Consider the following 12,643-nt stretch of genomic DNA (forward strand, 5'->3'; position numbering starts at 1 on the left):
GCAGCTGGTTTGACCACCTAAGTGCTCTGAAAGTACTGTGAGGCTATACAAGGTCTAATACATAAGACGGTGCCAGACCATTTAAACACTTAAAGACAATTAATGAAACCTTAAACTGGATCCTAAAGTTAACAGGTAACCAATGCAAAGAAGCATTATTATTATTATTTTTATTAATACTATTATTATTACTATTAATATGATGATTATTATTATTATTATTATTAGCCAAGCCTACTTTGCAGGTGAGATAAGATATGTATATGTATAAATACGTGTTCAAATTGACAATATGATGTAGACAGCTTCTTAGTGTAGCTCCAATATTGCATTAGAATAATCCTGAAATACCTCTAAAGCAGAGGTGTAAAACATACGGCTTTGCAAAGAGAAAAAATTACAGGGAAGACATTAAAGTAATACTTCAGTTTTTTTGAAGTGGGGTCGTATGAGTTACAGTGCACTATTGGTCCTGCTAGCCACAATGCGTGCCGGTGAGCTCTTCCCCTTTAATGAGAAAATTCCCAGAGGACCGGCAGGTAAGCTAGGCTATTTTCTCTGCGGAGGGGGCCTCCTATTTCAAGTAATTTCACTAAAGTTGAGAAAATATTGTCCAGAAACTCATCACGGTGCAAATGTATGCACCAGTAGAAAAAATTGAAGCTATTCAGTTTGCCGTCAGAAACCCCCTTTGTTTTGGCACCATTTTCAGACGCACCTCGCAGACCGGTGTTCTTCCGCTGCATGTGGAATCTCTCCAGCTCACTCGTTAGCACAGAACTTTCTCCCCTCTCTTCCTCAGTAGGTTGGGTCTGCATCTGGAGTTCTCCCTCTGTAAACTCTGGTTTATAGAGGTATCCTCTTGTGTTCACAGTAAACGGCTTTTTTTTCCACTGTGCATTTGCACCGTGATGAGTGCCTGGAACATATTTTCTCAACTTTAGCGCAATTACGCGAAGTAGGAGGCCCTGTCCGCAGCGAATTGTAGCCTAGCTTGCCAGCCAGTCCTCTGGGAATTTTCTCATTAAAGGGGAAGAGCTCACCGGCACGCATTGTGGCTAGCAGGAGCAACAGTGTACTGTAACTCATACGACCCCACTTCAAAAAAACTGAAATATCCCTTTAAATGCAATTTTTCAATAAACATAAGTGCTAATTCAGATTTGTCCTCTGGGGTCGCATACAATCATAGTGCTGATGCAGCGCACCTGAACAACGCTCTGGGAGAATATTTCCAGTTTGCGTAATCCGGTGAAAACTCATAGACTTTTTAGAGCACTTCAAGATCCAATCAACACTAATGTTTTTGTATATGTAAACTTGCAACAGCAGGAGCGGTGGATACACCCTTCTCTAAAAAAGGAGCCATATATTGTGCACATGCTTACCATCATGTGCGTACGTCATAGGTGCACTCCGTCACTACTAGCAATAGCACTACACCCCTGCATAAAACACTGTCCAGCAAGAAAACTGTTCATGCTGGAGCTGAGGGGTCCAAAATAGTCAACTTTACCTTCTTCATTATTATAATCTCTGTTCTTTGGCTGTGTGTCAGGTGACTGGGAAACCTGTGTGTTTGATGTGTTCGCAGCAGAAAGAATATCATATTTTTACCACTATGAGACTAAAAACTAATGGGTTGTGTGTTGAAAACCCTTTAACGTACAGTGTTTTTATGAGAAGCCTAATAATTGCCCAATTTTGTGCATTTATTCTGTTACATAACCATTCTTACCCTATCCCTAGGGTTAGGGTTAGGATTAGGATTAGGGTTAGGGTAAGGGTTAGGATTAGGGTTAGGGTTAGGGTTAGGATTGTGATAAGGGTATGGGTTGTGATTAGGGTTAGGTTTAGGGTTAGGATTAGGGTTAGGGTTAGGGTTAGGGTAAGGATTAGGGTTAGGGTTAGGATCAGGGTTAGGGTTAGGATTAGGGTTAGGGTCAGGATCAGGGTTAGAGTTAATATAAGGGTTAGGGTTATGATTAGGGTTAGGATCAGGGTTAGGATTAGGATTAGGGTTAGGTTTAGGATTAGGATTAGGGTTAGGGTTAGGATTAGGGTTAGGGTTAGGGTTAGGTTTAGGGTTAGGATTAGGATTAAGAACCAGGATTAGAACCAAACTCAAGCAAAGAGAACCAGAACCAAGTGAAGCAAACAGAACCAGAACCAAATTAAAGCAAACAGAACCAGAACCAAACTCAAGCAAACAGAACCAGAACCAAATTCAAGCAAACAGAACCAGAACCCACTCAAGCAAACAGAACCAGAACCAACTCAAGCAAACAGAACCAGAACCAAACTGGAGCAAACATTATTAACGTCCTCAGCATTGAGTTGGCATTGAGAAAGATCAGATGCCTCAGCTTGGATGGGCTGATCAGATTTCTCCTCTCAGTGAGAATTTGCCCTGTCTTTGAGAAGAACCCTAACCCTCTCAGGAGGAACAGATGAAGCCACAATACACAGCCTCCCCTCCATCACCTGTATCCTATATCCTCACATGTGATTTGCCACATGGCTGCCATTCTGACCAATCAAAACAAAGTTCTGCTGTGAGCAGAGCTGGGGCTGAGCACTGAGAGCTAAGCAGCGAAAGGAAAAAACTGGGAGCCGGCTCACTCTCGATGCGAGCTTGCTCTTCTGATTCACTATAAAGCATCGCCGCTCAGAGCCGCAGCTTTTGGTCATGAGATCACTAATGTGCTTAATCTGTGTTACAATTATGAGGGGGGCCTTGGACAATTTTCTCACCTGTAAGGGGTCCCTGGCTCCAAAAAGTTTGAGAACCCCTGGTCTAAAGGATACAATGGTCTCAAATTAAAACACCTAAAATACAGTTGAGTCTTTAAAATTGTATTTCATATGGTTTTACATCTTTGTTAAACTACATTTGTTGCTAAATTCATTAGTTTTGTGTCTAAATTTTGCTGTGTGAATTTTATTTTATAACGAACCTGAATACCCCTTATGTATTTTTTTTTTTGACCCAACAAACTCCAGGGGAGTAAAAAAACCAAATTTAGAAAGTTAAACAAGTTTCTTTATTTGCAACAAAACCATACAGAAACATGACACTGTTTCACTGATTATATTATTTCTTTATTACTTCAAATATTGGATGTAATAATATGTACATTTAACATTATTATCACATGCTTATTATTTGGGATGTTTGTGTTGCTGAAGGGAATCTTTACATTTTAACTCTTTGTGAGAAATGCAAGGCAAGGCAAGTTTATTTATAAAGCATCATTCATACATAAAGAAATGTAAGTGCATTGGAAAGTTAAAAACAAAACAATATTAACAGGTTTGAAAAATATTGCATTAAGCAAACAAAAGCATAAAATGTTTAATATAATCAAGAGAAAGAAAGAAAGAAGGATGAAAGGCAACAATAAATAAAATCAAAGTATAAAAATTGTTATCATCCAAAAATTGTGTGATTACTGACATAAGGAAAGCACTTCAGTGGCACTCAATATAAATAAAATTTTAAATAATAGACACAAAACAAGAAATTCTATAATTTACTCTGGAACTTCAAGTATCATCCATAAACAAAAAAACAGCTTCACAACAAGAAAAGAGCATTTCTTTGAGCTTTTGTTTATCATGAACAGTGTGTAAACTTTCAGACTCAGTGTGCAAAAGCTCAAATCTGCTGTTTTCTTAAAATTCTCCTCATAATCCAAAATTCATATCAGCATCCTCATGGTATACAACCATGATCCGGAGGCAGTGTGTCACCAGCATCAACCTGAGGTTCTTTCAGCCACAGAAATTAAAACCTTAAAAACTGTGATCATGCTGTTCCTCGAGGTTCGGCCACAGCGCGGTCTCAACTTGATGACGGGAAGGAACCCTACTCATCAAATGAATTAATCTTTCTTTAACATTTTCCTCCTTCACCTCCTGCAGAGGAAGACTTGTTTCATTGCTGTTATACTGAGGCCTTTGGACCTCATCTTAACCTTTATGTCCTCTTGAGTCTGTTTCAGTGGCGTCTTCAAGAGATAGACAATCCTCCTGAAACCTTCCTCCAGTCCCATGCCACTGATGGCTGAGCATGGCTGGATGAACCAGGCCCTGCCCTCAAAGACTCGTCTCAAGTCCAGTTTGACGCAGAGAGCCTCGGGGCTCAGAGCTCCCTGAAGGTCCTGTTTGTTGGCGAGAACCACGAGAGGAACTCCTCTGAGACTCTCATACCTCAGGACCTAGAAAGTGGAGAAGCAAAGTAAGAAATACTTAAAACTTTTCAATGTAAGACAATTTTTAAAGCCTCTGTGAGGAATTTTCAACTGGATGTGAAACTAATTGAAATCGATACTGATGACTCAATAGGTACTAAAAAAGCATACAAGATCATCAGTGAGGAAGAGTAACAATTTCTGTATTGTCAATTTTAGTGCCTGAAATTACTGTGAGGAGGTAGGTGTCAGACTAGACGATTGACAGCACAGCGTTTTCTTTAAATTTCTGCTATATAACATGAACAATGAGCAACACATTTGACTGCTTAAATGAAGCAGGATGATATTATTAGTCAGAAAATACTACCTTAGCATATACATGACAAGATTACCAAAGCTACAAGATGTACTGTACATCTCTGCCCACAGAGGGCCCCAAAATCAACAGAAGCCAAAAGTCACTCACAGTAGCTTTAATGATCTGTCCATGTTCAACCATTGCAGTACATACAGACACATTATAATAATATATTAATGTTAATATTATTTTAGTATTATGTTATTCAGGTATTATCAACAATTGTGAATCGGCAAACAACTATGAACCAGTGATCAATGACTGCGATTTTGATCTTGTCAAAATCACATAGATGTAATAAAATCCAATGCATCTACTTTATCATATTGATTCATGACCATATAGATATGATTAAAGCTGTATTATCGAAAGTAATAATAATTCAGAGTGAATTAAATTTTATGCAGTTTTACATTTGGTCAATTGTTGACCAGTAGGTTAAAGCTCCTGCATCAATTTTCCTGCCCCTTGTGGACAAGCTGTCCTTTTTATCTCTATGCTGATTTTGTCATACACATTCAAAACTAAAGTTTTCTGATGGAAAATTTCCAACTGCTTTCGTTGAATGGTGGAAAAAAGCATCATGTTGTGAATCTTTGCAGTGATAAATGTGAGCAGAAGCTGATTCTGCACTTTTATGAAAGTCGTCTGACACCTACCAAGAGGCAGTAGCAATAAGCATTCAAAATGAACTTATAGAAATGATCAAAGTTGTTGCTGGTGGTCTTGTTTCCCTTTGTTTGACATAAAGAGACATTGGTATTTATTTCAGTCTGTCACTACCAGCTCTAAAAAACATTTGAAGTTATTATTAAAGCTCCTGTGAGGAGTTTTCCTCCTTTCCCCCTTTGCATTACAGCACGTATGTTTAAGTTCTTGTTAAACACCCCCTCCAGACATGTTGCATGTAGGTCATGTGGAAGTGATGTGATTTGTATCACAAGGTTTTTTGAGGTTGAGGTTTTTTTTTCCTTAAACAAGTTCTTCCGCTTCACTAAAATGAAAAATATCTATTCTAATCACAAAACTTGAATCTCTCCTATTCTACTGTAAAGTCCTAGTTGATTGTAGGATGGGTTTGTGCACTAGATGTTTCAGGCCTGCACAAAAGTAAAGTGTATTTGCATGTTTGGTAAAAATTGCAACTGGTCAAGTGATGATATCACAAATCAGTTTAGTTTCAAAATGAGATATAGGCGAACACAATGAAGGTTAAACCACCACATGAAGAAAGATCAAGCAAATTCATTTTTGAATGGAGTAGAACTTAAAGCGAGGGATTTTTAAATGCTAAATAGATGTGTTTATATTCAAAATGAGTTATTATTGATTTAATTACCCGATGCAGAACTTTGCGAGTCTCGTCCAGCCTCTTCTGATCCCAGCTGTCCACCACAAACACAAGTCCGGCTGTATCTGTATAATGATGCTTCCAGTGGGGCCTCATTTTCCTCTGGCCGCCCACGTCCCACACTGTCAGGCCCGGGCTGCTCCTGTCCGTCTCCAGTGTCTCCACGTTGAAGCCCACAGTGGGTACGGTCACCACACTCTCATTGTACTTCAGCCTGTAGAGCAGGGTGGTTTTTCCTGATCCGTCCAGGCCCAGCATCAGGACCTGCGCTTGTTTCTGAGGCTTGGATCCATACATGCCCATGGCCTTTAACACTGCAGCGTCTGTCTATACGTCTTCTTCCTCTTGTATAGCTGTGTAAACTAAGAAGTCTGCACCCAGTGTCTCCCTTTGTGCTGTCTATCTGTGGGCTTAGTGTGTCTGCCCTCTCTGCTGTGTATGCTTTATGTACACCCAGGCTGAGAGCCCTCCCCCTTCTGTTGTGATAGGATTCCTTCTGTCCCCGCATGGCTTTCAGTAAACCTATTTATATCCAGAGTGACGGTGCAACTAAGTGGGAATACATGCAGTTCTCCAATTACAGCAGCGCAGTCAGTGGAGTCATACCACACCTGCCCTGGATCATCACACGCACCAGCACGCAGGAAGTCCATCTTCGGCAGGACGTGAAGATTGTGTGTCTTCCTGGCTGGATGTCCTACAGCAGTGACATCACAGGGACTTTTTGGTGGAAGATGACTTGCTCTGGCTGATGGGGAAATGTAGTTTTATCTGTAGACTGAAGGAGTGTTGGCTGAGGGGAAACTCTTTCTGCAAGTTTTGTTATTAGTCTCAAATAATTCGATATGCAGATGATATGTGAATTATTTTGATAGACTTTTTTGTAATGTTACTATGTTTGCAGTGGTGGACAAAGTACACAGCTTCATTACTTAAAGTCAAAGTATAGATACTCCATGTCAAATATTACTCCAATATAAGGGAAAGTTGTTCTGTCAGATTATTACTTGAGTTAAAGTACTGAAGTGCTTGCTTCAAAAATACTTAAGAAATCTCAAAATGTTGTATTTTCAAAATACATAGGTGCAGTAAAGAATACATAGAAACTACATGTTATGTCATGGTAATCTAGAAACCATTACTTGAAATCTCTAAAAAAAAATACCATGGAATAAAAACAGCAACTAAGTTACTCCAAGCACAGACAACTTAGTTTGAAATGTTCATCTGGAATGAAACAAATGTTATGTAGCTCAACACACTTTCTCAGGCTGGATAGTGAATTTCTATATGTTTGGGCAGAGTGGGAAACAGGGAGAACATTTCAAATGATAAGTGTCATTCTTCATTTCAAAACACAGGCTGAAGATATGGCCATGGGTGCTCAGGTGGAGAATTATAGCCATCATTACCACCTCTAAATGAACTGCCTGATCTGAGTGAAATTGGCTCTGTGTTTGTTCCACAAATTCATGAGCTGACTTCAAAGAAAATGTAGTGAGTAACTAGAGCATTGATAGAAATGTAGTGGAGTAAAAAGTACAATAGTTGTCTTCTGAATGTTGTTGAGTAAAAGTAATAAGTTCCCCCCAAAAAATCCAATACTCAAGTAAAGTACAGATACTCAAAAAATGTACTTAAGTACAGTACTCAAGTAAATTTACTTTGTTACTGTCCACCACTGTATGTTTGACAGTTGAACCAGGTGATAAAGTTTCATGAGTGCCATTAAAGTAAATACTTCAATACTCCTCATTCTGCTTGATTTTAAACCTGTGTGCCCGTGCACTGCTTAGTCCTGATTTATAACTAGACTGTAGGCTGATTTGTAGGTTAAATTAGTTTGTATCTGATTGTTGAAGCTTTTCCCAGTTTTACAATTAAGGGAGTCATACACTCAATATGTTCAGTATGACATAGCTTAACTTGGATTAGTCTGAGAATTTGAGAGCCATTGCAAAATAAATGCAGGCTAGTGCAGAGGCTTAACACAATTTAAGAATATATAAATTCCTGTGATGACCATGCTCTTGGTAATTCAAGTTTAACTCCACCCCAAAGTGCAAAGCTGATTCAGAACAGTAGGTGGCGTGTTGAGCCATCTTCAACTCATGAAATGTCCTCTACTTGTCATGTTGAAACAAACTGCAGGATTGATTTGTATTAACAGTGCAGGCATATCTTTTTGTGTACAACTTTTAAACATATGTATGTACACAAGACTTATCATATTACAGTTGTATGTTAAAGTTTCTGATTCTTTTTGTGCTCCCTTTTCTTCAATAAAACAAACATTTTCTAAAAATGAGAAAGAACCTAAAAGCTTCAACAAACTTTTGATTTGTTGATTTTGGTGCCCCTTTTAGACAAACCAGTACGGCCACCTCTTAAATATTTCCTGTATGTGAGTAACAAGTGCGTTGTTTTTTTGTTTTTTGTTTTTACCACAAATTCTGACCGTACTTTAACAGTTGAACGTTTTCACACATTGAAAAAAAAAATTATAGAACTAATGAGTCTTTATGCTGATGATGTGATTTGATTTAGCAGCTCATAAAGATGCATCAATATTTGTTCCAGTTTGTTTCATCACCAGCTGAAACCCCTCACAGGAGCTTTAAGAGATAATTGGGAGCAATAAAAGGCTCTTGTAATGTTCAGTAGCAATATTGATTTTCATGTTTTTGCTTTAAAGTCCCATCCCACATTAAAGATAATCAACCAATGTGCAAATCTGCACAGCATGGAAGGAGCAGTCTAATAATAGAAAAGACAAGCACATAAAAAAATGATATGATCATTATCATTTTAATGTTACCTCTTTGATTTACATTTTTAAAATTTCTGAATTCTTTCATTTTTTTTTTTTTTTTTTTACAGTTTATTAAAGTCAACAAAAACAAGTACAAATGTCACACAAACATTCTGTAACATACATAATCAAGGGAGAACATGAACTAAAAAAAGCACAAACAACTCTCCAATCTGGCTTCTATATCTGAAGTTAAACAATCCATGAGCAGGTGCACTGCTGTAGAAACAGTGGACGGGTGTTAACAACATGAGGACAGTATGTACATTCATCTTAGAATTGCATGTCTCTCGGAGACATCATTCAAACAATGCTTTTTTTACACGTGAGTTAAGATATGACGCGAGGTCGTGCAGTGTGCATGGTGTGACTGACGTTGAGAAGTGGTTTTGGCAGCTGACTTCAAAACAGGAAATGAACAGTTTAAAAACATAAGGCAACAATAACGTATTTCATTCAAAGGCTTGTTACATTTTGAGATACAGTTCTGGGTAATGTGATCTGAGGCTGAATAAAGAATGTTCATCTCTGAGTGAAGAAGACACTGAGGAGTTAATATCTGAGAATTATGATGAAACAACTATTGAAAGGGTTGAAGTTTGAAATAATACATACATTTAAAGTATATCTGCCAAATTCTGTTGGTGATACCTCATTTTTTACTGTCTTTACAGGTGTTGGAATAACAGTCAATGTTATATTATCACCAGATAACATGCAACATCTTGATTGAACAAAAAGCAGTAAAGGTCATAATGATATGTAACATCATTATGGCCCCATTGTCCAAGGAGGTATTGCTTTAAGACTTGTATATTTTTTACACCCATTTAAAGTAGATTTTAATCAGTGGACACACAAGTTTGGGCTGCTCAGTACAAATGAAAGAGGAGTCGCAGCATTTAAAAGGACAACAATCAAAACAGAAATAAACTTAACAGCACAGAAAGTAACAGCAATCTCTTTAACTGTCATTAACATTCAATGACTCAACTTCAAAAATGTGGCAACTCAAACCTGAAATCCATCATTGGCAAGTGTGATAGGACATTGTGATGGGTTCTCTTGCTGTACAAGTGTGGTGATATTAGAAAAAAAATCATATGCATATCACTATTTGTGTTGATCATGTATAAAGGGAATAAAGTCAGATGATTGCACCAGTGATACGCACTTGATCCTGAAAAAAAAGACCAACCTGCAGACACGATGACGGTTCAGATCAGCAGTGCTTAAACTTGGTAGACTTTGATTTCAGTAAGAGGCAAACTGAGGATATAAAATTGTGGTCACAACCATATGGAGTAAAATAATGTGAAAGTAAAACTCCATGCTGTCTTGTTCGTTTTTAATTTCTTATTATTGGCTAGACATTGACTTGGATGTTAATGTGGCACGTGTGCAATTATCACATTACAGACTGATCTGACTCTGTTTCGCCTCACTCACTCCCACACTTGCAAACAGAAACACACACACACAAATATGTGCAGACTCATGGATGCACACACAGCTGCACAGAGCTGAATCTGTTTATTTTGCATAACAGTGACCCAGTTTGCATTAAAGTGTCAGAAGAACATTTCTAAACCTAAATTAGAGACATTTTCTTAGTTTTCAGTAAAAGTAAAGGAGAGTGGACGGTGTGTGTTTTGACGCCTCGAAGGACACATTGTTGTAAATGTATGATAGAAATAGTCCTTGCGCGGAAAAAAGTTTCATCTCTCTTTTAAAACCTCTCATCTTAAACTTATTTTACTTCTACATATATTCAAACATTATAGAGATAATGTGTGTGGTCTACTTCTCGCCAGCCCTGCCTTTAAACTTCACCACCATGACGGTGATGTTGTCAGGGCAGCCGCGGTAGAAGGATTGGAGGACGATGCTCTTGGCGCCGAAATGTGGCTCGTCCAGTCGATCCCTGATGAAGCGCACCGCCTCCTCGTTGCTGAAGGTGTCCCACAGGCCGTCGGACGCCAGGATCATGAACTGGGGCTGCAGCTTGTTCAGGTCGAATGACATGATGTCAGGATCGGGGATGACCACGTTGAGGTTCTTCAGGGGGTAGTCGCCAAGGGAACGGGACATGGCCAAGATACCCTGAACACGCCACGAGCCGTTGAAGCTGATAAAGCCTCCTGATGACGAGGAGAGAAGGGAAATAGTTGGAAGGTGATACAGCACAAATTGGGAGGTTGTGGGGAAGTGAAACAAGAATTTGAGGAAGCAAAATGATTAAATACCAGCAAAGAAAATCTAAGAAGCAGATGTTTTCCATGTTTCTGTTTTAAAACTGGAAGATAAAAGATCAGTTTAGTCCAAACAGACTAACTGGCAGTGTGCCTTTTCATTATCTATTATATTCAATTCAATGCTTACTGCTCATGCTCATGGAAAACTTTGTTTACGTTGGATAAGTTTCAATTTCTGTCACATCCTGAAGTACAGCTGCATATCCTCTCTGGCTTTAACTGATCAGTAACCAGGGAATTGTGCTGGAAATGACTAGGGGAGATTTCCATACTGGGTCAGAGTGACTTCATAGATACGACTCGAGTCAACAAGGCCACAGACAGCTTTTGAATAACACAGAGATTTGGAGTTTCATTTCTATCCCCAAATCAATCCTGTTATGAGCAACTTTCTATTATTAACTGTTCTTCAGTTAGCTAAATTCCCAAAGTTCCCAGAGAAAAAACACCCCACAGAGGATATGACCTTTAAGTCCTTAACGAAAGCTACGTAAGCAGTGACGGCCTGTTCAGCTGGCCGCTCTGACAGCTGCTGGAAAAATGTTGTTTTAGAATTGCATTTTAACTCAAGAGAGACACACTAAAGTAAGGAATGAAGCTAATGATTGCATCAATTACCACCTTTTTTTAAGTAACGTGCAGCAATCTTTACTGTCCAAATGTAACCATTGGCTTGTATCAATTTGAAATCTTTGAATTTTTCAGTTAATTTTCACTTCCAAACATCATTAGTGGCAAGCTTAGAAAAGAGAATATATGATACGGACATGATGGACTCCAGCAGCAACAGCTACTACTACTCCTCGTCTCATCACTACCATTGCCACCTCTCTCTCTTATTCTCCTCTATCCCCCTTTCCAACCCCAACTCGGTCGAGGCAGATGGCTGTCTGACATGAGTCTGGTTCTGCTCAAGGTTTCTACCCGTTAAAAGGAAGTTTTCATCGCCGCTGTAACTTGCTAAATACTGTGAGTTGCAATCAGACTGAATCTTACCTTGTCTTGCTGTTGAGTCTCTGTTAATAATTTAGTATGGTCTAGACCTGCTATGTTTGTAAAAGCGTCTTGAGATAACGCTTGTTGGGATTTGGCACTATACAAATAAAGATTGATTGATTAATTGATTGATGATGATAAAAACATCAATATCAAAAACATTTGTACTGCAATAGTGTAAGCAGTGGTACTACAGTATGAATACTCATGACACTTCAGACAAATATAACAAGTTGATTCAAAAACTTGCAGAAAAACATGCAGCAGAAAAGCTAAATAAATGCAATATAGATATCAACTAAATGAACTTACAGCCATGTGGTATTGTCTCTATGGGATTTTCCAACATACCTACATCTGTAAAGACCCAAGGTTGGCGATAGTGTCAGATAGTTTTTCAAATGTATAGCTTTTAAGGAAAAAAAATTGGGAATACTCCTTTAATAACTTTTAAGTGCCAAAAAACTTGATTCTATGTATCACATGGCTCTTATTTTTAAATACTGTAGCTTTTAATTTGGCAGATTTTTCAAAAATACATGATTGATGTCCAAACTGTTTTAATGAAGTGTTTTGGATTTTACTTTTCATGTAGCTGTTGTATTCAACTCTTGTTTGGCACTGAGTACTTTACAAATTTACATTTCTAATTTGTTACTCAAAGCTTTTTGTTTT

General features: G+C 38.4%; 2 protein-coding genes across 2 annotated transcripts in view; both read right to left on the reverse strand.

Moving 5' to 3' along the window:
- Window positions 1–3,487: 3,487 nt before the first annotated feature.
- On the reverse strand, window positions 3,488–6,453 carry LOC117825453 (ADP-ribosylation factor-like protein 14). The gene is made up of 2 exons (XM_034701316.1): window positions 5,894–6,453; window positions 3,488–4,220 (listed from the first exon to the last, which is right to left on the reverse strand). The coding sequence occupies exons 1-2, from the start codon at window positions 6,206–6,208 to the stop codon at window positions 3,912–3,914; spliced, it is 624 nt and encodes a 207-aa protein (XP_034557207.1). The 5' UTR covers window positions 6,209–6,453; the 3' UTR covers window positions 3,488–3,911.
- A 3,759-nt stretch (window positions 6,454–10,212) lies between these two features.
- The window catches only part of ppm1lb (protein phosphatase, Mg2+/Mn2+ dependent, 1Lb), a 58,050-nt gene continuing 55,619 nt past the window's right edge, over window positions 10,213–12,643 (reverse strand). The window contains exon 4 of the mRNA XM_034701995.1: window positions 10,213–10,858. Within this exon, the coding sequence (XP_034557886.1) occupies window positions 10,518–10,858 (341 nt within the window). The 3' untranslated portion in view covers window positions 10,213–10,517. The remainder of the gene's footprint in view (window positions 10,859–12,643) is intronic.

The sequence above is a fragment of the Notolabrus celidotus genome, chromosome 14 (genome assembly GCF_009762535.1).
Source record: "Notolabrus celidotus isolate fNotCel1 chromosome 14, fNotCel1.pri, whole genome shotgun sequence".
NCBI classification, from domain to species: domain Eukaryota; kingdom Metazoa; phylum Chordata; class Actinopteri; order Labriformes; family Labridae; genus Notolabrus; species Notolabrus celidotus.

Coding starts and splice junctions, on each gene's coding strand:
- LOC117825453 (XM_034701316.1), bottom strand. CDS start 6,208: ATGGGCATGTATGGATCCAAGCCTCAGAAACAAGCGCAGGTCCTGATG. Junction 4,221..5,893: donor CTCGCAAAGTTCTGCATCGG/GTAATTAAATCA, acceptor TCCACTTTCTAG/GTCCTGAGGTATGAGAGTCT.